General features: G+C 46.7%; 1 protein-coding gene and 1 non-coding gene across 2 annotated transcripts in view; one reads left to right on the forward strand and one right to left on the reverse strand.

Annotated features, from left to right (window-relative positions):
* Positions 1–208: 208 nt before the first annotated feature.
* Positions 209–316, reverse strand: LOC121438725. Its single transcript, XR_005973113.1, has one exon. It is a non-coding gene; the product is annotated as a U6 spliceosomal RNA (small nuclear RNA).
* Positions 317–8,001: 7,685 nt separating this feature from the next.
* The window catches only part of Ptprn2 (protein tyrosine phosphatase receptor type N2), a 744,114-nt gene continuing 725,159 nt past the window's right edge, over positions 8,002–26,956 (forward strand). The window contains exon 1 of the mRNA XM_041638770.1: positions 8,002–8,289. Coding sequence (XP_041494704.1) covers positions 8,181–8,289 — 109 coding nt within the window. The 5' untranslated portion in view covers positions 8,002–8,180. The remainder of the gene's footprint in view (positions 8,290–26,956) is intronic.

Genomic DNA, 26,956 nt, shown 5'->3' on the forward strand with positions numbered 1-26,956 from the left:
ATACACTACCTCTGACTCTTGCAACCTTTCTGGCCCCTCTTCTGCATGGACTCCTCATCCGTGGGGGAATGGGCATGACATGAGCACCCCGTTTAGGGCTAGGCACTCTAAAGTCTCATAGTCTGCATATTGACCATTGTGGGTCTTTGTGTTAATTGCCGTCTCTGCAAACAGAAGCTTTGTTAATAAGGGTTGAGCAATGTGCTGGTTTAAAATACAGAACCTTGCAGAGATTGTATGTCATCCTTGCTCAGGACCCATGTTAATCTTCTCTATTTTGTTCCAGTTTTAGTATATGTGCTGCCAAAGCAAGCACATCTACATTATTTTTATACTATGAGATAAGAAATGTCAATTTTCTAGATCCTTCATTCTTTTGTATTGTTCATGTGGACTTTTATTGTAAAGAAAAAAAATTCCTTCAAAAATTCATGCAATGACCCAAATATCTGGTGGAGCAAGGTCAAGATAAATACTTTGATGCCTCCACTAATCAGCTTTTAAAAGGATGACTGGGTGCTAGCGTCCTTTAGTTATCAGGGCTGTCTTTTAGTATCATTATGAATAAATATGTCTTTGTATTTTTTTTCTGTCTTTTTAAAGACAGGGTTTCTCTGTGTATCCCTGGGTAGCCTCAAACTCACTCCATGGATGAGGCTTCCTCTGCCTCCCAAGTGCTGGAATTAAAGGTGTGCACCATCACTGCCCAGCATGTCTTTGTATTTCTGATGTATTTTATTATAGTGTGGCTATTATTATTTTTGATACTCAAGTTTTTCCTTCTTTGACTTGTATGAGCTTCTTCAAGTGTTTTTGTATTTTTGTTTTGAGACAGAGTCTCACTTTTGATCCCCCTGCCCCCGCCAGTGAGTGTTGAGGTTGCAAATGTGTACCACCATGCTTGGGCAAGCCACAATTTGCTTCTCTGGCTCTTTATGTGACCCTCCCCCAGTCTCCTGACAATGTTACCGTGACTGGATTCTGTGCAATGGCCATTGAGATGTTCTTCAGTAGGGAAAACTAAATCCATACCCTTGTTTAATATTTTGTTAGTGGTAAAGGCTGTAGATTTCCAGAGACTTCTTATTTCTTAAACTGGAACTGCTACTATCAATCTCATACTGGCAAAGATCACATGGGAGGTGTTGAAATGTATCCACAAGATCCCCATTAATAACGCACAGATTCGCCATGTGAGTGTGTGTTCCTGGGTGCTGGGATAGCACACGGGGAGGTTAATGCTGTAAAGCAGGGCAGCATAGATGATACTCAAACTGGGATTTCTATTTCATCCTTCGAGTCACTTGATTCTCTGATGTCCCACAGTGGAGATCTACAGTTCAAACGTCTCTGATGATATACATCCTTTGTAACATGGTTTAGGACTTAGGCTTGCTTCCCTGGAGACCAGGCTCTGCTCCACTGTCAAAGATGCAAATCTCTCCAAAGAACTCAGTGGTTTAATTAATTAAGGCTTTCAGGGTCCTTTATAATTCTCAGACTGAAAGATGAGTTGTAAATGAGGTTTTCCCAAATTGCAAATGAAAACAAAGCTTCCCTAGAGAAACATCAGTGAACTGAACGCAGCCCAAGAAGGTGGGGGCTGGCACACCTGGGCACATTCAGGCTGTAGGCTGATAGTTCTCAACGTACAAAACATAGCCAGAGCCTGGAGGATATCATAATCCCAGGCAGGCCAGATCCCTGACTCAGCATGCAGAACACCCAGTGTTCAGGATGTGGTCATTCCCAGGTATTGGTTCTTCATTGATTCATCAGGCCCTCAGTGAGGACTTTATAGAAACCTTTATGCCATGTGATGGGAGAGTGTGGCGAGTCAGATTGGTGGGCGGTTTTTTTCAGGTTCTCTGTCCCTTAAGCCTTCCCTTTCGGAAGACGTTGAGCATATGAACTTCTTGTGACATCAGGTGTTTCAACATCCACCCCTGGAGTGCCAGTCAGTTGGTATCCTGTCTGGGTTGGCTGCTCAGTGCTCTGATGAATGTTGAGTACTGTCTGAGGAACTGGCTCTCAGAGGGTTTGGGTGTTAATAGATAGGGTCTTTTTGTTTCCCAGGCTGGTCTTGAACTGGTGGGCTCAAGTGATCCTCCTGCCTCAGCAGGCAGGAATCTGGACAGATTCTACCATTTCTTGGCTAAGGGACCTGGAAATATGGTTAAGACTCAGTTGAGCTTGGGTGTACAAAATTGGTTCTAGATGTTTCATACTATGAATCACAGATAGACTGTTATTTACTAGTAATGATACAGGGGCTGCCAGATTCCTTCTCAATAATTGACTTTGAAAGAAGACCAGCAACTGCAGGCCTTATTAGAAGGCAACTGGTTCCTAGAGGCCAGGAAAAGATGCAACCAGGGACACAACCTGAACCTTGGACACCAAGGACTAGGTCTTGGTGTTATACCTACACGAACACCCCAGCCACACCCTGCCTAGCTCTGTCTGCTCACATTCGCATTCCATGGAGATGTCTGTTTGAATTGCTTCAGGGTGCAAGCCTTGCTCATGACCACATGATGGACAGAGGTTCAGGGGAGAAGTCCTAAAGGAAAATCACAGTTTACTTGGCCACACAATGGGGAAGGTCTGTAGATAATGCCATCACGAACACTTTTGTCTCTAAATTGTCATTGCTACCCCATCACTTCTACCATCACCACTCTGTTATCTTCACTGTCTAGCCACTGTCATAGCAGTCCCCTTGCCACCACCACTTCTTTTTCCCTGCTGCCATTATTATCACCACTATCACTGTTGCCTTCAGCATTGCAACTGTCACCTTCTTCACTACCCACCACTACGTTATACCCTAACCATGCCAATAGTATCTACCACCTTACCACTGTTGTCACCAACCCCTGTCATCATCACCATTATGAGCACACCTCCATCAGCACCCACCTCCATCTCTCCCATCACAATCATACCAGCATATCAAACATTAGAATCTTTACCAAACCAGTCTAACCGTCACCACTATGATATTCTCCACCAACACCACACCACCAAGGGAAACAATCCAGACTGCTAGGAATTTTGTTTCTTACTGTCTCCCAATTAGCAAAATACTGTTAGCACAGTATGTAACATACTAAGCCCAATTCATCAGAGGTTCAGGGCCTGGAGCGATACTGGGAGTGTGTGTGCCTTCCTTCTACTCCTCTGGAGTCAGTGACATTTGTTACTCTCTTGGGGCAGGAAAACTCTGTGGAAATCACCTCACAGAGTGGGTGGCATCTACAGGCAACATAGCTTCGCTAAGCTTCAGCAGGGGTCAGAATGACTTGCACAGCCTGAATTCCGACTGTACCCTCCAGAGGACAGCCATCTTTGCCACTCAGCTAGCAGTGTGGGCTGTTTAAATGGTGAAGAAAGCAATGAAGAGTGAGGATCAGACAGTTGGAGCTATTTCAGTTAGTAACTCAAATTGCGTCATTGTTGAACAGAAGTACTGTGTCATTTAGTAAGAACTGAAAAATTTGTCTAAAGGATCAGTATTCAGTCTGTTGCATCATGTTTCCTCCAGGCATTTTTCTTCACAAACAGGAAGTGTCCAGAAGCTAACTGACCACTTACTCTAAAAGCTTACTGTCTTAGTTAAGGATTCTATTGCTGTGAAGAGACACCATGACCATGCCAACTCTTTTTCTTTTTTTAAATTTATATTTTAAAAACAATCTTTTCTCATTTTACATGTCAATTCCAGTTCCCTTTCCATCCCCACCTCCTGATTCCCCTACCTTCCACCCACCCTACCCCCATCCACTCCTCAGAGAGGGTAAGGCTTCCCATGGGGAGTCAACAAGTCTGACACGTCACTTTGAGGCAAGACCAAGGCCCTCCCCCCTATATCTAGGCTGAGTAAGGTATCCCTCCAAAGAGAATGTGCTCCAAAAAGCCAATTCAAGTAAATCCTGGTCCCACTGCCAGGGCCCCACAGACTGCCCCAGCCATACAACTGTCACTCACATTAAGAGGGTCTAGTTTGGGCCTATGCAAGTTCCCCCACTAACCCAGGAGTCAGCGAGCTCCCACGAGCTCAGGTCAGCTGTTTCTGTGGGTATCCCCATCATGGTCTTGACCCCTTTGCTATTATTATTGCTTCTCCCTCTCTTAGACTGAACTCTGGGAGCTCAGTCCAGTGCTAGCAGCGAATCTCTGCATCTGCTTCCATCAGTTGCTGGATGAAGTTTCTAAGATGATAATTAAAGTAGTCATCAATATAATTGCAGGGGAAGGTCAGTTCAGGCCATGCCAACTCTTATAAAGGAAAATATTGAATTGAGGTGGTGGCTTATGGTTCAGAGGTTCAGTCCATTACTATCATAGCAGGGAGCATGGCAGTATGCAGGTAGATATGGTACTGGTTACATCTTTATCAGAAGGCAACAGAAAATGGTTTGTGACACTGGACAGTATCTTGAACATTGGACACCCCAAAGTCCACCCCCATAGTGACACATGTTCTCCAACAAGGTTGTGCTTACGCCAACAAAGCCACAACTCCTAATAGTGCCACTCCCTATGAGTTATAGGGGCCAATTACATCCAAACTACCTCTCTTGTGTTTGTCCTTTGTAGAGCTGTTTCAACAGTCATTGGAGCTTGAAGACACCAACCCCCGGTCTTCTATCTGGAGAAGGATACCATGGCACCTGGTGCTGTATGACAGGTGTAAGTTACATGCTGTGGGTGGAGCCCTTCTGCATCCAGGGCCTTCACACATCTCATCACCCCTCTGTAGTTAAAACATAGGCCTTGCACTTTTAGGCTTGATCCCATAGCCTGAATCAGGACCTACCTCCTGGAACAGGGAGTTAAGGATGCTGTTCTGTGAGTTGACAGAGCTGTTTTTGGTACCTGGTTTCTCTCTGCTCTTTGTTATATATGATATGGTGATATAAATCATGTGATGTGGAGCCTCCTGCCACCCCTAAAAGGTTATAAAAGTTAGGTCCTTCCTTTGTTCTGTTGTGGAGTTTGGACTGAGAGTCTGCCCCCCCCCCATGACCCCAAGGGAAATTGATCTTGAATTTGGTTAGGAATAGAAGGCTTCTGAGGGCTCCTCTAGAGGCCTCTCTCTTTCCTACTCTTAATGAAGGTTCTCTCCAGGACTTAAAGGGTAGTCTCTCCTTTCCTGTAATGTCCCATTATGTTTGTTTCTGTCTAGTGCTCTCCCTCCCATCTTGAGGCCCAATTATGATTTTGAGTCTCTTTCTTTATAAAAAACAAACAAATAAAAAACAACAACAAAGAAACCAAACCATCATTCCTGAACAGAATTTGTTTATCAGCTTTCTTCTGTAGACTGACCACGATAGCCTTCTCTAGCTTCTTTATATCACAACACAACGTGTGCATGTGTGCATGTGTGTGTGCATATATGCGTGTTGCTCATAGAGGACAGGAGCACCAGATCCACACAGAGCTGGAATTATAGGCAATTGTGAGCCTCCATGGGAACTGGATTCAGATCTACGAGAATAGTATGCACTTTCAACCACTGAGCCATCTCTTCAGTTGTGTCGTTAGAAGCGTAGCAACCCCATTTTGAATGATTCCTAGTCCTTGTTAAACATCATCATAACCCTGGTCAACGCTGATGTAACCCAGAGTGCTGACACATGCAGTAACATCGTTAGAGCGACCAAGCGTCTGCACTGTTAGAAGCCTGAATGTGTGCACAACCTAAACCAAGTGTAGTTCCAGGCTAGTAGTAACTTATTCTCTATGCTTGCTTGCCTCACATCTGGGGATTATCCCATTTCTGCCTCTCATCTTTCTGTAGAAGCAGCGTTACAGACTGGTGCCACTGTGCCTACCTTCACATGGGTCCCACACTCGCATGGTGCTTTATCTATGAGCATTTCAGCAGCACTGTGCTTCTGTTGTTGTTGATAATCTATGCAGCCCCTCCTGTGCTAATGGTGTTTTCACTTTCCCTCCTGGATGCTTTCTTCTACCTTTATGTTGACACAGAGCTCTGAAGTTCAGGGCCCTGGCAGTGAGTGAGATAGGACCTTGCTCAGGAAACTGTTAGGCAGCAAGTCAAATAACCTCAACCTGTTGAACAACAAACAAGGCTAGATGAGGAGAGCGATACCACAGCCCAAAACAAATAGTGCTCCAGGATGTAGGCACAGGCTGCTCTGGTGAGTGCCTCTGGGTCTTCCTGGTGCCCTACTTAGCTGCCTGTGGTTGTGACAGATGCTGTAGGCTTCACAAGTCCCTGAGGCCCTGCAGGTGTGATCAGATCTGACTTTTGGGGGAACTGACCCTTCTACATGCAGGTGTAGTGACTCTTACTTGAGTGCTATACTGCTCAGCTGTTCCTCTGTGCCGAGTAACTTCAAACTGCATTAGGACAAGCTGGGCAACGGAACGTTCTGGGCCTCAGTGTCTGAATACTGCTGTTCTGTCATGAAGGGCCTATGTAGCCTTTCTTTTCCTGATGTTCATGAGATGCCTATTAGGATCTCAGAGGACATATCTGCCCACCTAGGCTGTCAGGTAGTACTCTATCGTCCTTCATCTTCTTGTGTCTGAATTCATTTGTTTTGGCTCGTGGATACTCTAGTTAGGTTGAGGCATGACACCGGCAGCAGTTCTTAAAATCTGAAAGAGACTCAGTCTCATTGATCTCAAGGGACTTGTACCATCTAGGGGGTAGAGTGAAAGTTCTAACTGCTAATGAGCAGTCTAGGCTACTGAAAATGGCAAGTAGGGCCAAGTGTTCATTAGACTCACCATTCTTCCTAATCAAACAGACTTTTGCAGGACCACAGGCCACAGCTGGTCTGGCTTTATAGAGGACAGTGTCTTCTGGCGTGGGTGCTTTCTCTCCCAAGGAATCCCCAAGGTCTTTTGGAATAAAGGTGACTTCTCACTTCCCCAATTGAGGCACAAGGTGTGAAGGAGAGGCTGAGACAAAACGTAGCTGATTATTGAGACCGAGAGACAAGGTGAGTCAGGATGGGGCCCAACAGCTGTCAGAAGTAGGTGATCTCAGAACTGTCAGGCCCAACACCTAGTTTTGTTAGTTGTAGATAGGTTAGACTGAAATATAACTCCCTCGCTGCCACCCCAAACCCCAGTGAGACAAAATAGAAGCTATTTTTGTCCAAGGGCCATTGTGGCAAGGGACACTTGAGAGAGGGATGGAAGTGGGAAGGCGGGCCAGGCAGGGGAGCAAACAGATGTGGGTGGCCAGGGCTCCTAGCAGTGCCACAAGGACACGAACTGGGAGGAGACTCTCCTTATGGAAGAAGTGAGGGAGGTAGTGGCCTGTGCCCTACATGCAAGCATGCACACTTTGAGACTGTCACACTCAAATCCACTCATATTCACAGCCTCCCATAGTCTTCTGATGGGCAGGGGGCCCCATGGAATCCCATCTTTGTTTTGGGTCTTTGGGAAAGTGGTCCGAGAATCTGCACTGGGTCCCTCAGCACTGGCAGCGATGGGCAAGATTCCACTGGCCATTCCAGCGATGGGCTGGACTGCTAGCATGGAATGACCCCAGACAAACATGTCTGAAATTTTGACCTGACCACAGTACAGGGTACACACCACGGTCATCCTGACTCCACTTGTGCTGTTTGAGGACCTCCACCTAGACCTTCCATCCCATCAGCCTCCACTTTAGGCTTCTTTTCTGTATGAACTTAGTTTCCTGTTGCCAAGACCAAACTCTGCCTACCTTCAGATGCAGCTCCTAGTGGATCTCCAGCTGCAGACCCCACAGCTGCCGCCGCTTACTAACTGTCCGTTGAATTTAAAACACAATGGAATAGGGAGGAATTTGGTGTTTCAGAAGCACAGCCACACTTCCAACTGTCCTCTCCATGTCCTCGTCTCGGTACCGCAGGGTGTCCCTCGAAGGCCCCAGGCTGGAGGGACAGCAGCTTCTCGGGAGCGCGCCCTTCAGCCCATCCCCGCGAGGTGGGCGTGTCTGAGCGTGCTTGGCTGACAGAGGGCGTGGTCATGGGCGGGGCCGGCGGTGGGGGTGGGGCTGGTGGCGCTGTCCGGTGCTGAAGCTCGGCCGGCGCCGCCGCAGGAGCGCTGAGAGCGCAGCAAAAGGAGCTGGCGCCGCCTCGCTAACTACCCTGTCGGTCCTCGCTCCCGCGCGGCCATGGACTGAGCTCCAACCGGCTGCGGGGATGGGGCCGCTGCTCCCGCTTTTGCTGCTGTTGCTGCTTCCGCCGCCACTGCCTCGCGCTCTGCCCGCCCCCGCGTCTGCCCGCGGCCGGCAGCTCCCGGGGCGCCTGGGTGAGTGAGGGGTGCCGGGATGGGAGCAGGAGCTGGGTCCTGTGTGCCCGTGCGCAGCCGCAGGCCCCCGCGGGCCCGCCGCGCGTCTTCCGGTCCTCGCAGGCTACTTGGGGCGGGTTTCGCTTCCACCCGCCTCAGTTTCCCTCCCTAGTGGCCGACCCCACCCCCTTTGGACACCGACTCCCGAGTCAGGTACTAGGGACCCGGAACAGCTCAACCGCACGGTTGCTCACGCCCCGCATGTTTGTGCATCCCCGAGTGTCCGCGCTTTGCGCGTGCCCCAAATGTCTATGAGCCCTGCGTGCTCTCGTGTTCCTTACGTGTCCGTGTGCTCCGCGTGCTACCTGAAGGACCAGGACGCGGCTAAGAGAGTGGCTGGGCCATGGATCCTGGCCTCTCCTGCTACCCTGCTCTGCACCTGCCATTCCCCGCTCACGAGGCAAATCCTCGGTCTGCGGGTGGAGGCTGGACCGACATTTTCCTTTTCTGACACGCGGAAGGAAAAGGAAAGGCGACAGGGAGGGAGGGCGGAATTGGTGGCCTTTCTGACATGGCACCTCCCTCCTGCTAATCTTGTCTGTTAAGGAGATTTACCATAAAACCAATGTTTGTAAGAGGGTTTGGAACCAGAATTACCACACATAATGGGCTACAACAATCAGTGTTACAGGAGAGAGTGTGCACGCCTGTGCATGGGAGGTGGACAGGGGTGAGCTGCAGCCTGGGCTGAGTTCCCCTCAGGCTCCACACCCCTTCCTCCTGCTTCTGCTCTTCAAGGGTGTTTCCACCATGCAAAACTCAAAGGAAGGGACTGAAGGAAGGAGGTGGGCTTTGCTCTCCCAGACCTTGGGCTGGTGTAGGGCTTGTTCCCCCTGCCATCCTGGCTTCCTAATCTTTTCACACTGAGGGTCTAGTTAAGTTTGCAGCTGGAGGAAATATTTATGATGGAAAGGAGGCCCCTGCCCACCACCCAAGACTCCCCGAACGGGTCTTTTTCCAGTCTATTTGCCCCAGGACCAGTTCACAGGCCCCTTATTCCTTATTGGGTGTCCAAATATGTCCAGCTTTCAGTAGGTGTGTGTGTTCTGTGCGGCTTGTACTTCACCCCAGGTGAGCCCAGAAGGCTAAGATACCCATCACTTTTCTCTCCTGTATTCCTTTCTTACTGGTTAAAAATTGGCCTTTCACTTCATGGGAGGGCTGATTGCCCAGATGGCCAGATGCTACCATTTATATTCACAAGGCTGGACACAGGTCAGGGAGAATCAGGACAGCGGCAGAGGCGGACCTACCTTATGGCACAGCATGGGAGGAGGAACTACTTTCCTGTGGAATTGCCAGCTCATAGCGTTTTGCCAAAAGCACAAAGAAAGGAGAAGGTGGCTGGGGAAGAGAGGGGTGGCAAAGGAAACTCAAAGGTGGAAGTGTTTGGAAAGAAGTCATTGAGCTATTCTGGACACCTGCCTAAGACAGCAACGTTGTCTTGACAACAAGCGAAGTTGATTCAGGTCATCAAAAGGTGTGGCCTGCATTTACTGTTCCACCCTGAACATGGCAGAAGTGTTATCTGATGGCTCAGCCCAAAGGGTCAGGTCAGTGACTATTCCCCTGTCCATCTTGGAGTGGAATGCTGTCACAGACTGTGATACCGTGATTCATAAGGCAGTCTCAGGAATGTTTGTTTTGTGGGTCAACAGTACAGACCCAGGCTTCCTCAGGAATGTTTCGAAGCCTCCAGGTGACAGTTACAGCCCCTCTGTTCTCCAGATACTTGGATCTCGCTTTAGCAGTATGCACTGACCCCTGCATTCCATCCTCTTGAACTGGCTGCATACTCTCCCTGAGTGGGGCTGCCCATTCTTAGGAGGCCAGAGACTGCTTACGGCCAATCACCTTGTGAAACTAGCTGCTGCTGTGTGCTCTGTGCTCTTGTAACAGCCATGCCAATTGCCTTGACTCAAATAATTGTACATAATTCAAGACACAAAAGGAGGAATCTGGCGAAGCTGAGGCATCTGTTGTTGAGTCCCCCCCCCCCCTTTTCAGTGCTGGGGATTGAACCCATGACTTTGTGCATGCTAAACAAACACTCTACCACTGAGCTACACCCCAAGTCCTAACATATATTTCTTTATTTATCTATTTATTAAAACTTAATCTTGGGTTGAGGCCTACAGAACAGATAGTTGAAGGAGAACCACATTTTTGTGTTTTTGTTTTTTGTCTCTGGTCTTCCACTGCATTAAATATAGCCTTGTGGGTTAGAACTAAGGCTAGATGTTACCAAGATAGAAGGGCTAGTTCTCCCAGTATGGGACACCTTAGTGATTGGTTTTTTTTCCCCTTTTAAATGGTGCCAAAACTCTTAGTGTGACTCAGGGCCCCCAGTGATATACCTGGGATTATCCTCAACACTCTGAGCCGTGCTCCAGGAGACTAGATATAGCCTCCATCTTACCTGGCTTCACACTAGTTTTAGCTTCTGCACTGGAACCTTCCCTTTTGCTAAATCTCTGGCAGGAAAGAGTCCTCAGTGATTTCAGTGATCTAAGAGACTAGTTACTGCTGAATTGGGGGGACAATCCCATGACAGCTCATTGATTTTCTCTTCACATTCTCTCATTTTTGGGTGTCCTTGCTCACCCTGTCCCCTGTCCTCTGCCTCTGTGTGGAATTTCAAGACCTCATGCTTTTAAGGTTTTCAGGAGTTTTTCCTGAGGTCTGACTTGAACAGAAAACACCATTCTGTAATTCCAAGGAGGCTTGTTTGTGAATGTGTCCGGTAGCCCGCCACATCAAAGGGGCAGGTGGATTAAGGATCCTGCCGGCCTCTGGCTAAAGTAACAGAACTGAATTTACCAAAGCCGGAGCCCACCTTTCACACAGAATGTTCATTGTGACCCTTTGTTCGTGCCTCCCCACTTGCCCACGCGTACTTTCATTCACCAGTGAGCCCACGCAGAGCTAAGAGGCAGAGCTGGCAGAGGCAGGAGTCTACTGGCTTTGTGAACTGCATGGCGTGATTGTTTATTTTTAAATCAAAGATTCTTCCTCCCACAAAAGCGCAGATCCATGTTGGCCTCATGGGGCCTGGAGATTTTCATTCTGTTGCTTCTACAGAAATGAGCAGCTCACCCTACCCTAGGGTTGAAGCTGGCTCTGCTGGTGGTTGTGTGTCTCCATCAGCCTCAGGTGCTTTTCTCCAGGTCTGTGGAGAACTCTGGTCTTCCAGCAGAAAGAGGTGCCAGACAATGGGGCTCCTGCATGGAGCTGTGGGGTGGCTGTTTCTTCTGTCCAGAGATGACAGTTTATATGTCAGTCTGTGAGGGAGAGGCAGGGAATTAACAAGATATTCTAAACGGCTTCTTTTTGCTGAGCCCTGCTGTCCATTTCAATGCCTACAGCTATTCTCTCAAAGCAGACTTGCTTGTCAAGGTTACCAATTAGAGGTCTGTGCCAGGTGTCCCAGCATCCTTATCACCGCTCCCCAGGAAGAGGACACTTCATCTGCATCTGCTTTACTCCCAGGTGGCGTCAGTTCATCCCGCACACACTCCTGAGACATCTGATGTACTTCCAACAGTGCAGTTTCTGCTTTGGTCTCCCATCCCCTGCGAAGACCAAGACTGTAGCCTGGGGTCAGTCAGGTGGAGAAGTAGGTGGACGTGCTAAGTTTAAGGCCTGATGCTCTAATTAACCCTGGAGTCCTTGCAGATTTTTCTATGTGGCGATTTCTGTTTTTTTGTTTGTTTACACTGTTCTGTTTTTTCACACACAGTATTATCTGATTTGTGAATCAGTTTCATTTGGTTTTCTCTGTTTTATGTGATTGTGAGGTAAGAAGAGGAGAGTGGGAGGAGGGATGGGTCATTTCACTTTCCCTTTCTCATGTACTTACTAAGAAAAGTTGTTGCTGGCGGTGGTGGCATACGCCTCTAATCCCAGCACAGTGATGTCTGAGGTCAAGGCCAGCCTGGTCTACAGAATGAGTTCAAGAATAGCCAGTGCTACATAGAGAGACCTTTCTTGTCTCAAAAAAAAAAAAAAAAAAAAAAAAAAAAAAAAAAAGAAAGAAAGAAGAAAAGAAGAATTAAATAAAGAAGGAGGAATGTTATTTGTAGAGGTCACCCTAGACTCACAAATCCTCTGTGTGCTGGCTTGTTTTATGTGAACTTGGCGTAAGAGTCATTTGGCAAAAGTGAACCTCAGTTGAGATAATACCTCTTCCAGACTGACTATGGGCAAGCCTGTGGTTCATTTTCTTGATTGGTGACTGATGTGGTAGGTAGGTCCCAGCTCCCTGTGGGCTGTGCCAACCTTGAGCTGGTGGTCTTGGGTGCTATAACTAAGTGGGCTGAGCAAGCTGTAAGGAACAGCCTAGAAGCATGTTCCTCCATGGGTTCTGTTTCAACTCCTGCATCCAGATTCCTGCCTTGCTTGATCTTTTGCCCTGATTTCCTCCCGTGATGTGGCATGACCTCAGAATTGTAAACTGGAATAAACTCTTTTGTCCACAGGTTCCTTTTGGTCATCTTGGTCAGTCACAACAGTAGAAAATTAATAGAAAAGATGTTTTTAGCTAAATGTGTCCCAAACTAAATGCAACTCTGGCTTTGGAAGGCGGATATTTAAGGATTGCTTGAATACACATAAGACTTGGTAGTTTGGGACTCTTTCATGTGTAGAAGGCAAATGAGAGCCCTAGGAAAGGGTAGAGGTTTCACCTGGTCACGTGTGAGACAAAGGCCAGGGTGCCTGCCTAGCCAGAAGGCTGTCTTATCAACTCTGACAAGATGTTCTGTTTCCCACAGAAAGCAAACAGCTGACCATGTGGCTACCTCTCAGTTCACTCAGAAACACCTAGCAGCTGTTTGCACAATACTCTAAACTGACCTTGGTAAATGTAGACCCAGCTGGACTTACTGTTTCTGATTGCAGCTGATAGGAGGCCCCAAACAGCTGTCTTCTCTGCTGCTGCAAACGGAGCAGATAGCTTGTTCAAGGAAGGTCTGCCCCCCTTTAATCTGCGCTATTCCTAACAACTCATCCAACTGCTCTTTAAATATCTAGGGCAGGAAGTAAAATGGGTGAGGCTCCCCTGGGAGTAAGTACCTCCCTATTGCTGGAGTTAAGGACCTTTCCTGAGATAGCCATACACAAACCTATACCTGCCCATGGTGACATATTCTTTTCCAGAAGTGGACTTTGAACAGGAGCTCTGGACCCCGGTTAGGAGAACTGGGTAGCTAGCAGTGTTTCCTAGAGGCAATTGAATTCAGTGTATTTCTGCTTAGTGACTGGGGCATTGTCACCTGCCTCCTCTAGGAGCACTGCCTGCTCTTCCTGTCAGCTCTAGGGAAGGAAGAACCATTGGTCCAGAGAGAGAGGGTCATGCTGAGGGAGCACATGCTCCGCTATAAAAAAATGCTGCTGAGCTTTGCCTTCAAAATCCAGTTTTAGAATTACAGGGGCAGGAGAAATGGTTCAGCAGTGGAACTGAATGTTGGTCTTGCAGAGGACATGAGTCTGGTTCTTAGCATCCATGCTGCGTCCTCACAGTTGCCTGTAACTCTAACTCCAGAGGATCTGCTGCCTCTGGTCTCACAGGCATGGGCACTTCTGTTCACATACTCATGTAATTAAAGAGAGAAAATTACCATTCATGAGGGTGAGAATGGTGGGTTAAGTACTTGCCACACAATCACGAGCTGAGCTCAGGTCCCCACAACTCATGTAAATGCAACATGGGTATCATGGTGCACCTATGATCCCAGTGCTCAAGATGGTAGAGGTATCCATATGTATGAGAACTTGCATTCACATAGAGACATCGAGCATACATAATATGAAAAAAACTGCCTATGGTGCAACTGACTTCCTTTAGGTCCACAGTTCTATGTAGGTATCCATGGACTGTTACAATGTGACCAACTGCCTCAAGTTGCTGCCCCAGAACATCTCTACAGTGATGGATTACATCCTTGAATTGAGAGCCAAAATAAACCTTCCTTAAGGTGCCTTTGCCAGGGTATTTTATCATAGTGATAGGATGAGTAACTTAGGTGGTAAAGGAATGTATGGGGGACGATGCTGGACCTGCAGTATCACCTACATGAGCTTCCTCCCTTTCCCTAGTGCCCCGGAGCTGGGGAGAGTACCTGTTGTAGGAGACAGGTCCTTAGAAGAACTCTGTCTTCCACTGGCATAGAGGCTTCAGTTGAACAAAGTAGGCTGCTGCTTCTGCCCCATGGCCCTCGGGGTGGGCCAGGCTCATCTGTTCCATCACCCATCTGTGAGGCCACTGGTGGGTCTGATCCAGGGAACTGTCAACATGCTCTTTGGTCAGGTGTGAATTTCATATTGAGTTTTATATTATTCATCAGATTCATATATTTGGCTTGCTTTCAGAAGTTTTGATATTGGAAATGGATGACTTGTTTGCTTTCCAAACCTCCGGCCTTTCCATAGTGGCAGGGATGAAAGAGTAGCCAGTGAAGTAAGGTATCTATAAAGTTGATTTTCTCAACACTGCTTTGTTTCCATCAGATGGTACACAAACTTCAAGAACACATGTGCGTTCTCGTCTTTATAGAGGACAGTAAGTCACTGAAGGGAACCATCCTGTGCCTGCTTGCCACCATGGGTCAGCCTCAGCTCACCTAGTCCTGCATTTCCCCTGTCATACTAAAGTGTGCAGATAAGGCAGGTGCACACCCCGCCACACGGGCCTTTTGGCCCTCAAGCCCTGGATTCTGCAGGCAGCTATAGGGTATGTCTGGGCGTGGCTGGAAGGCTCTATAAGAGAGGCTGGACAGTCTTCCGCCAGGGAGAGGGAGCGGCCAGGCTAAGGGCATCAGCTTGCATGTGGTGGACAGCTGCGTGTGCTGGCTGTGTTGTAATGCAGCTCATGGCACCAGCTAGGCACTGGTGTGACTTGAGCCCAGATCAGCTGCCCACATATTCCCCGAGACAGTCAGAGCTTGGCAAACGAGATCTGGCGTGTCCCATGGAGACAAAGCCCAAGTACAATCAGATTACTTCCTACCTCAAGTGTACTTCTACCAAGAGCCCTGGAAGAGTTTTTCTTTGCCCAAAGCTATCTGTAGTAGAGCTAATTTAGCCTCTACCTCACCAGCATTGTAGATTCTAGTCAAAGAGGGTCGAAGTCACCGTGGAATGTACCGCTCCAGCAAAGTGAGGGAAGCCCCTGTCTCTTTATACTTGATTTCTCACAGTTGCACCTTCTTTAGGCCTCACCTGACTCAACCCCCGTCTGCCTTGTACAGATGTTCTCACAGCTGCCTGCTCACTCCAGTGTCCCCACATCTACACCCTCACATCTGCATCCTTGCTCCAGCCTCCTTATTCTTCCAATCTCGTCACCTTGCGTTGTTATTACATCTGCTTTACCCCAGTCTTCTCACCTGTACTCTCACCCCTAATCTCCACACCTGTATCCTTGTGCCCACATCCTCACACCTGCATTTTTTTGGACATATGTTCTCTACATCATGTTCACATCTGTTTTATCATGGTGCCTGGTTCTTGGACCCTTGAAATAGCTAACTTTAAGTTGGATAATTAAGGTTAGAGAAACTGTGCTGTTTCACTGGAAGGAAAAGTATATTCTAGCTGAGCACGGTGGCCCACTCCACAAATCCCAGCACTCAGGGGATAGAGGCCTGGATCTCTGTGAGTTCAAGGTCATCCTGCTCCATATAGAAAATTTCAGGACAGCTAGAATGGCACAGTGAGAGCTGTCTCAAAAATAAAATAGAAAATAAGACAAGAAAGAAAGAAAACTATACCCTAACAATAAGACTATGAGTGTATTTTGCAAGCATATTGTGGTTAGGATGCAGACCTGACTGTATTGCCATATAATAATTAATGGTGATAGTCTCACTCGAGATGTTTTTCACATCATCACTTCAAACAACTTGAAGTTCTTTAATGTAAGAAATATAGCTTCCTTGGTAGCTATACAAGTTTCTCACCATCTTGAGTGAGGATTTTAGTATGTATGGGTGTTTTTGCATGCATGTATGTCTGTGCTCCACATGAGTTCCTAGAGCCCACAGAAACCTGAAGAGGATATCTCTGGATACTGGAGTTACAGATGGTTGTGATCCAACATGCGGGTACTGAACATCAAACCTAGTTCCTCTGGAAGAGTGGCGAGCACCTTTAACAGCGAAGCCACCTCTCTAGGCCTGAGCATGTCATCTTTGCAGATATATTATCTTCTTTAAAATATTCTATCATTAAACATTTGATAGATAAAGAATTTGGAATAACTTTAGAAGTGTATTTCACATGTCTAGATTGCACTGCTTTTTGAGCACTCTAAGGATGGCCTCTTGTCACCCGGCGCCTGGCTGTGCTTTCCATGGGTCACAGGGGAAGGCAAGAATTACTGCTGGCCAATCCTTGGCTATAGAGTGCCGTGGTGATGGAGACAGCTCAGTGGAACCTACTGGGGAGTCTGCACAGCAGCACCCCTTTGGGGTACACTGCTGGAGCTGTGTCAGATTCCTTTACAGCTCCCAGTTGGTCTCTGTTTCTGCATTTTGATTATTTTCTTCTGCAGCCAGGCTTTCTCTCAAAGCAATCAGGATGAGGGCCAGTGCTCTCTTCACTCTCCTGACACACATGAGCCCTCAGGGTTATGGAGACTGGTGGGATGAGATGGTGAGAGTGGTGTTATCTGGACAGGGTCGTGCCCCCCTCTTTCTCCTCCCTATCAGCTCTGAAGTTCTGTGGTTCTGTTACTACTAACCACTTTGAGTTTTATATGGCAATAATCATGTCTTTACAATTCTGAGGTATAAGTAAATACATGGGCTGATACACCAGTGGCATCCTGAAATTGGTGGACCAGTGAGGTAGCTGCTGGGGGAAGTTCAGGGCTTATTCAGCAAAAGTAAGCTCTTATTTTCAAACTTGTGGCCTGGAATATGCTAAACAAACAAACAATATATTAACAGTGTAGCGTGTGTCTGTCTCTCCGTACACATGTCACTCACAGGTATTCATGTAGGCTAGAGGTCAACCTTGGATGCCATTTCTCATAGTTGCCACTTGATCTTTAGACAGGCTCCCTCCTTAGAATCTGGGGCTCACCAGTTAGGCTAAGCATTGCTGGCTATTGAGTCCAGGAATCCACTCGTTTTGCATCCACAACTCCAGGATTACAGGCAAGCACCACGATGCCTGGCTTTTTACATGGGTGCTAGGGACTGAACTCAGGTCCTCACTTTACCGACTGACATATATCCCAGGACCAGGTAACCATTAAGTAGAAAAAAAGAAAAATCAAATCAAAACAAAAAGCACAATGTCTCTCAATGAAGACTTGATTTTTGGTATAGTCTGGAAGTAATCATGGTCTCCTTGTTTTCCATTTTTGTTATATCTCAAGCATTTTTCTTTTCTTAGCATATGAAAAAGCAAAGCTGAATCTGTCTGGTCACTGGTGGCAGTCACAGCACACAAACCAAGTATATAGAAATATGTGAATCGTGTTACTGGAAACCTTGAATGCAGCTCATATGACAAGCACATGACCAGGGAAATGCCAAAAGAAGTCTGTTTGTTAAAAATATGGGAGCTGCAAGGAACAAGCAACGTCAGAAGCTAGCAAGGAAGCCAGGCTGGCCATTGCTATTTAGTCTTTTTGAGAAAGAAGATACAGATCTTGAAGGTTGTCTTGATTTGTTGCTATTGTGGGAAAGTGAAAATGCAATTGAACTTATTTCTGGATGTTTATAGAGATATTATGCTCTTTGATGGAGAAATTTGACATGAAGCCCTTTTAGGGTGTGAGCGAATGGTATCATTGATGATATCAGCCGGCATTCAGTGGTAAAGAGTGATCTGCTTGCTCTGCATTGGCACTGCTACATGATACATACCGCTTGTTCAGTGGTGAGATTTTGTTGTAGAAACTCTGAAAGCATCAGATAAGGAGTTTAATGTCAAGTAGTATGGGGTAAAAGAATGTTCTTGATTGTTCTAAATAATCTTATATAAAATGACACATCTTGGAAAGGATCGTGAAAAATTAAATAGGTGCTGACTCCATACGTAGCGTCCCCTCTACAGCACAACCATGCTGCGTTCTACGTGCTGGAGGTCTTTCAGAATACTGAAAAGGTGATGCATTTCCAAGAGAAATCAATAAGTGGGGGAAGTATCCCCGAAGAAAGCATGGCGGGTCATTTCAATTTGTAACCTGGAAGCCTGCACTTCTTTTGAATGAGCTAGTGGTTCTCTGTTGAAAGAGCTAAGCACTGGGTAAATATGGTGAGCAGAAATGCCCCCAGTGCCCCATAATGCTCAGGATGAACCTGTGTTGCCTGGTCAGGAAGCTGGCATCTCTGAAGCAGAGTGGGCACGTAGGGAATGTCGCTGGGAATGTGGGCACTTTCTAGCATGAGTGAGGTGTTGAGTTCAGCCCCCACTGTCATGTAGCAGTGTCCTCTGAGATAAAACATTGCAACTTGGAGGGAAGCTCATCAAAACACAGGGTGTTACAGAGGGAAGTGAAGCATTCTGTCCTTCAGGGAAGCTCATTAAGTCCAGGGAGTCCCAAACTGACCAGATTCACTAGGCTTCTTATTCTCTGAACGTATATACGGATGCCCTGTGTGGCCTGCGTTTGAAGAAGCTTAGGGAGAGAAGAGGACCGACCCTCTTGTTGCTGGCCATGGATCTAGTTGGTGGAGTTTCGTTTCTGCCTGGTGTATGCCAAGGAGCAGAGTCAGGAAGTTTGGACCACTAAGTCCCTTCTGTGTGTTGGCATCACCAGCCTGTGGCTTACTTGCCTGGACCTGAGTTAAGCTGACTCTTGACCTTGTGAATCGTGGTGTGTGTGTGCACGTGTGTGTGTGGTGTGTACACCCATGTGCGTGTGCAGATAGATGACAGTTTGGGGATTGTTGCCTTCACAGTATTAAGTGTACTCTGTGTTTTGGGAGTTCTATCCTTCTTTGGTCTGACGTGTTCAGTACATTTTTGGACCTGTTTTCTTCCTGATGATTTAAAGGTACCCATATGTTCCCATGGTCCCAATCTACTTTGGTGAGTTTCTGCGGTGGTACTTTGTGGGTGGTGCCGGAAGGCAGCACTGTTTATGTATAGAACGAAGTGCACATCCACGCTGTGTCTGTGTTGGCATTCTAGATGAGCTGAAAGCTGCTTGTAAAGGCAAGGTGAGGCCTGAAAACCATGGCCTTACATGACAGGGCACAGGCTGGCCTCAGAGCTGGGTGTGCCAGTTGGGGTGATCTTGTCCATTCTTAGTAACTCTTGAAGAATACACACACTATCAAGGGTAGACTTCAAGTGCTGAGGAAGGGTCCTCAGGCCAGTGTCGTCCCTTGTGTGTAGCTTCTACGTCAGGGGTCCAGACTGAGGTTTGTGACATGACTTGCCATAGAACTGACCTAACAGGGGCTCTGAAAGTCACATGACTTTGGGTTGGTGGTCAGTGGGTCTTCAAAGAGAGACCTAAGAGCTCTGCAGCTTCCTCTGGGCTTGGAGCTGACATTTATGCCTCTTTCTCTCTCCCCCCCCCCTCTTTCTTCTTCTCTTACTCCTTCCCCCATATGTGTATCAGTGCACATGGAAGCCACATTTGGAATAGATGTCTTCCTCAATCATTTCTCCACCTTATTTTCTGAGACAGCGTCTCTCAAATGAACCCGAACTCAGTGATTTGGCTAGATTGCCTGGCCCACAGCCCTGGAAATCCTCCTGTCTCTGCCTCCCCGGTGCTGGCATCTCAGGCATGTGCCACCATGCCCAGCGTTTTATGTGAGTGCTGGAAATCCTAACTTTGGTCCACATGCTAGTACAAAAGTCCTTTACCAGCTGAGCCATCTCCCCAGTCCCAGTGCTTTATTTTTTAAAAACGACACTGAGCAGCGATTTCTGTAAGTTCTCTCATATTGAACTGGTTGGCTGAGTCTAGAAACTGCAGTGGCCATGCTGGCTCCTGACTTTGGTATTTCTGGATCCCGAGGCAGGTCTCACTTTACCTGCTTGGATTTGGCTGGCGAGGTCCAAAATGGTGAGGGTAGCATGGGGTGTTGACTGTAACATGGGGTGTTGTCTGAGGACAACGGTACCTTGAGTGTTTCTGTGCAGGGATTATTCTGCACCAACCCCCAGGAAGTGCCTCTGCTGTCCATCTCACTAAGAGACTTATTAAATACGGATTATGATTCTCAGAATGTCTCAGCCTGACTTAGCCACCCTTCATCTTAGAAAACAAGACTTTATTTATTTAATTGGGATACTGTTTAAACTATTTGGAAAATATAAATGCACATTCTCAAGTTCCTTAGCTGTGCTTGTGGCACCAGTGGGCCTAGTGGTCTCTATTGTGCCCCCATCTCTCCTTGTATACCAGCATAGTCACTGCTGAAGAACAAAACAAGAAGCGGTTTTAATGAAGCTCCCTGACAGAGCTCCATGACTGATAGTGGACTTTGGGATTTGGTGATCCTTTCCAGAGAGAGCACCAGAGCATCCGAATGGATGCTATAGAATCTGCTACCCGGCAAAGACCCAGGACCAGGGGGTAGGGGACAATGGGCATGTGGAGTCATCTTTCCCCAGAGGGGTGACCAGGGATGCATGGATATGGTGGCTGCGGCCCATGTGTCCTGGGCAAGGTTCATGAGGTGTCTCAGGACTGAGTGGGGAAGGTACAGTAGGCACAGTGTGACCCTCATGGAGATATTGTTGTATTGGTAGCTTCATTTCCACAAGGGTTAGGGCCAAAGCGCCTGCTGTGATCTTTAAACAGCAGAGAGGGTCATGAATACACTATGCAGTAATACAGAGCAGCGCACCTGTCTTCCCGCAGTGTCAGAATCTATAAGGTCAGGAGGTTTACAAGCTTCATCAGTTTCATTGACTCAAGAGCTCTTGGAGTCACTTGGAGCAATTATAGATTCTTTGTTCCTTCAATCTCAATCACCAATGTCTGCAATACTCAAATCACACGTAAATCACATCCAGATTATAGAGAGTTGGAAGAGAATAGAGTTCACAAGAGTTTTTGTTTGTTTTAAAAAGAACTAAAGAGTCAATGCAAGTGGCCAGGTATTGATTTTCAAACCAAACTTGGAGATGCTGAGGCAGATATCTGGGTGACATTGAAGTGTAGCGCTGATAGTTCATGGGACTGTGCTGCATTGAGCCCAAGGATGGGTGAGCGATTGCCCGACAATTCCTGCATGGAGTCTGTGATTGGAGAGTCAGCGGGAGAGCGATGGGGTGGTTATGGCAGCTTGAAGCGTCTCTTCTTACATGTGTCTCTCTGTGTGGTCTGGTCTAAAATCTGACATCCTCTAGTGCTTGTTTGCTTTTACACACAGGTTTTCTTTTTTTTTTTTTATTGAAATAATTCTTTTCCAAAAAAAAACCAAAAAACCAGTGTCCTATGGGCAACTGCACACAATCTGCCTCTATGTTAGATACATATAAATTAAATGTATGTTATGTGAGATTTTTTTTTTCTTACGAGCCGTTTCACAAATGTGCCGAGTTCCTGCATTACTCCATTTTAGCTATGCTCTGTATAGCTAAAATACAGAGACATAAGAGTGAACCTCAGGAGTTATCTATAGAGATTTCATTTTCTGCCATGGCTGCTTCTGTTCCCACCAGCACCGGGCATTTGCCAAGAGGAAATCAGAGCTTTGGCACATTCCTCTATTCTCACCAAGAATGCACGGTGCCACTGTCCCATGAACCAGATAATCGGCCCCACAGAAGAACATGTTTTCAGTAAATGAACAAATTTCTATATGGGCTAGGACCTTCAGGTACTGTATGGCAGATATGATGGGGGTAGACCCTTCTAGAATCTCCCCTCCCCCAAAACTTTCCTTGCCTTTAGAAGATGACCAAGCCCCTCCATTCCAGTGCTTTCTCAGTGTCTGCCTTTGTGACCATGGTTAACTCACTTGGTGCTAGAGGGCATTGTGTGTCGTGTGCATTGATCTTGGTTTGAGAACGTCCTTATCTTGTTCTGTGAGAGAAGTCTGCTGAGTGATTATAACATGCAAAGCCCACGTTTCATCACAAGGGTAAACTTTGGTTTTTGATAATTCTGGACAAGGAATGAAAAACTTGTTTGAGGCTGGTTCTTTCGGGACCTTTAAGAGAGATGATTTTCATTAGGTGTGCTGACAATGAAACAGAACACATCAGAAACAAAGCACCCCACATAATCATGGGAGTTGGTGGGAAACCAAAGCTTCCTCAGTGGGGGGCAGGTCTAGTCTGAGAGTAGCCCAAGCCCCCTGAGCCCTGATGCTGGTGTCTGGAGCTCGTGCGATGAACTGGATCTTAGCCGCTTTGGACTGTTTCCTATCACCATGAGGAAATAGTGAAGATGCAAAGCTCAGGAAAGGGGAATGAGATTAGAAGGAATGATTCTGACTGGATTTCTGTGTCTAGATCCCACCTTGCTCTGCACTCACTGGCTGCAAAGTTGGTAGATTTCCCACAGACATGAAATTAGAGATCCCTAACCCGCAGCCTAGACCCCACAGTAGTGGGTGAAACAGGAGTGTCCCCTCTATGATTTCATCTGGGTCTGGAATCTCTGTGTCCATTGTTCCAGGTTGCAGTTTTTCACTCACAGGGTTCTGGGTCTGCAGTTCCCCGATATCTGGCTAAGTAACTGGGAATATCCAGCACTGTCAAAAATTAATAGCAATATAAAGACTACAAAGACATAGGAGGGAACGCTTGGAATACACTATGGTTTGCAGATAGGGGAACTGGGCAAAGGCCAGCTGAAGGACACAGGCAAGGAGTTCTTGGGAATGATCCACACAAGACTCTCACTTTCCTTACCACAAGTTGGAGGAGTGAGCCATGAGTGTGCGGACATGTTCCTCTAGAGGAGGCTGTGAGCTGGCCTTGCTCAGTGGTGGAGTTCTGGTCCCAGTCTGTGAGAACTCTGGGGTTCCAGCCCCAGCATTTGAACAGCTATGTTCCTTCAGATCTCTTCAGAAAAGATTCTGCTCCAGAGGCCGGCCTCTCTTGACCGTCCCCTCTGTGACACACAGGTGGGTAAAACACAACATTTCATGGAGAAAGCGCTGTCCCTGTACACCACCGTGTGTGCTGTTCCTTCTCCCAGGCTAGGGTTGATGGTTACATCTGTCCCTGTATTAATCAGGGTTCTCTAAAGGAACAGAACTCTCGCTCTCCTTTCCTCCTTCTCTCTCCCTCCCTCCCTCTTCTGTGTCTGTGTTTGTATATGCATGCATGCACACTTTAGTATCTTAGTTATTTTTCTATTGGTGTGATAAAACACCATAGTAAAGATAACTTGTAAAAGAAAGCATTTAATTTGGTTTATGGTTTCAGAGTATTAAATTCCATAATGGCAGAGAGAAGGCACAGCTGAGAGCTCACATCTTGGACCACAAACCACAAGGCAGAGAGAGAGAATGGTGTGAACTTTTGAGATTCTAAATCCCACTGTCAGTGGCACACCTCATCCAATGCAGTCACCTCTCCTATCCTTCCCAAGCAGTTCCACCAACCTGAGAATTTAAAGATGTGATGGCAATTCTCATTCAACCCACCAGTTTTATTTGATTTACAGGATATAGTCTGGGCAATCCAGCATGGGCTGTCTAACACACTCAAGACCAAGTGTCTGAGTCCTTGAAGCCAGATGTCTCAGTTAGTGCCAGATGTCAATCTGGCACTAACGGTCTGGAGAGCTGCTCGGCTCTAGTCTGTGTTGTAAGTCTTAAGAAGCTGGAGTTTTTTTGTTATTGTTGTTTTATTGATTTTTATTGATCTCTACATTTTTCTCTGCTCCCCTCCCTGCCTCTCCCCTCCACTTCAATCCTCTCCCAAGGTCCCCATGCTCTCAATTTACTCAGGAGATTTTGTCTTTTCCTACTTCCCATGTAGATTAGATCTATGCTTGTCTCTCTCAGGGTCCTCATTGTTGTCTAGGTTCTCTGGGATTGTGGTTTGTGGGCTGATTTTCTTTGCTTTATGTTTAAAAACCACTTATGAGTCAGTACATGTGATAATTGTCTTTCTGTGTCTGGGTTACCTCACTAAAAATGATATTTTCTAGCTCCATTCATTTGCCTGCAAAATTCAAGATTTTGCTATTTTTTTCTTTTGTGTAGTACTCCATTGTGTAAATGTACCACATTTTCCTTACCCATTCTTCAATCAAGGGGCATTTAGGTTGTTTCCAGGTTCTGGCTATGACAAACAACACTGCTATGAACATAGTTGAGCACATGTTATTGTGGCACTGTTGTGTTAGGAGCAGCGGGCTACTTTCCTGGCACCCGGCCACCCGCACGGCTAGCTTCACCCAAAATAATTACACGGAAACTATATTCTTTTAAACACTGCCTGGCCCATTAGTTTCAGCCTCTTAACCCATTTCTAATAATCTATGTAGCACCACGAGCTGGCTTACCAGGAAAGATCTTAACCTGTGTCTGTCTGGAGTGGGAGAACCATGGCGACTCCCTGATTCAGCTTCTTTCTCCCAGCATTCTGTTCTGTTTACTCCACCCACCTAAGGGTTGGCCTATCAAATGGGCCTAGGCAGTTTCTTTATTAATTAACCAACGAAAGCAACAGATTAGAAAGAAATCACTCTCACATCAGTGGCACAATTGAGCATCCTTTGGATATATACCCAAAAGTGGTATTACTGGGTCTTGAGGAAGGTCGTTTCCTAATTTTCAGAGAAATCACCACACTGACATCCAAAGGGACTGTACCAGCTTGAATCCCAACATCTATGCAGAAGTGTTCCCTTTACCCTACATCCTCTCCAGCATAAGTTGTCATCAGTGTTTTTGATCTTGGCCATTCTTGCAGGTGAAGGATGGAATCTCAGAGTTGTTTTGATTTGCATTTCTCTGATGACTAAGGATGTTGAACATTTCCTTAAGTGTCTTTCAGCCATTTTAGATTCCTCTGTTGAGAGTTCTCTGTTTAGGGCTGTACTCCCTTTTTTATTGGATTATTTGTTCTTTTGATGACTAATTTCTTGAGTTCTTTGTATTTTGGAGATCAGATTTCTGTCTGATGTGGGGTTAGTGAAGATCTTTTCCCATTTTATAGGCTGCCTTTTTGTCTTGTTGACCGTGTCCATTGCTTTACAGAAGCTTTTCAGTTTCAGGAGGTCCCATTTATTAATTGTTTCTCCCAGTGTCTGTGCTGCTGGGATTACATTTAGGAAGTGGTCTCCTGTGCCAATGCATTCAAGTGTACTTCCCACTTTCTCTTCTATGAGTTCAGTGTGGCTGGCTTTATGTTGCGGTCTTTGATCCTTTTGGACTTGAGTTTTGTGCAGGGTGATAGATATGGATCTATTTTCATTCTTTTACACGTTGACATCCAATTATGCCAGCACCATTTGTTAAATATGCTTTCTTTTTTTCCATTTGATATTTTTTGCTTGAAGAAGCTGTTTTTAAAAACAGTAAAGGAATGCCACAGCTACAGGATAGATGAACTTGCCAGCAAGAGTGCAGGAAAACAGGCAAACAGCAAAAGTTTCCCTATTCCATATGCTGCTCACATAAGGGGAGCTTTCACACTTCAAACTATCTGAACGAGAAAGTCCCTCGCAGGAGTTCCCACATATTTGTATTTTAGTTGGTTCATGACCCCGTTAAGTTGACAACCAAGATTAGTCACCACAGTCCCATACACGTGTATGACACAGGTGGACTAGGCTAGGGACTGGCTTAGTTGAGTTTTCCTACCTCCAGGGAACTCACCCATGAGATATGTCCTTCTCTAATCTCTGCAGAGCGTCTCTCAAAGCTCCCATCTTCTGTCTGCTTCTTCTATTTAGCACAAGGCACCCACATGTTCTGGTTAGCTGTGTTTCCCTCACGGGTTCACCCTTCATTCCTGCTAACTAACTGTAGTTCACTGGGGACCTGCTTGCCATGTTCCCCGAGTGACAGGAGTCGTCATGCGTATAATGAACAAGAGCTAGAGGCCTGGACAGACCCGCTAGGCTTCAGCTTTGACATTTTACATGACATCAGAGGAAAGGTTTCCAAAAATAAATATGGCCTGTATAGTAGCTAATTGATTTTGTATGAAGTGTAGAATTGTTACCACATTTAGCCTTGTCAGGCCTGTTGGTCACAGTGACAGGACGAGGTGCAGTGTGCAGCCTAGTAAAGGTACAGACCATTTAACATGGGCAGATGTGGTGTCAGGGGACCTGTAGTCTGGGGCCAGGACTTCTGATTGTGTCTCCGTGCATGGACAGAAACTGAAAATGTGGGGTGCTGAAGCAGAGGCCAGCAGTTAGTAACTTCCTAGGGAAAGGATGTGCTTACGTCTGCCTTCCTCCTGAGCAAACTGAGGGGGAGAAAAGATCTGTTCTCCTTTAGACTCCTTTGATGGAGGAAGTCCAGAACCCAGACAGGGCTCCACACTCTCCACGTAGGCCACCTGACTCACGGAGGCTGAGTCCTGTGCTGGGTCCTAGAGCTGGAGGTCAGCTCAGCTAGTGGCCTGCACGGATGGCCTAGGGGCCTAAGAAGATCCTTGTCACCGTGATCTTCTCTCTTCCCATGGGGACTAGCACTTGAGCAGAGCCTTCCCGCATCAGTGTTCCCCTCCTCAA

The sequence above is a fragment of the Microtus oregoni genome, unplaced genomic scaffold (assembly GCF_018167655.1).
Source record: "Microtus oregoni isolate MIOR12 unplaced genomic scaffold, Mior012 000056F_ref0000123, whole genome shotgun sequence".
NCBI lineage: Eukaryota > Metazoa > Chordata > Mammalia > Rodentia > Cricetidae > Microtus > Microtus oregoni.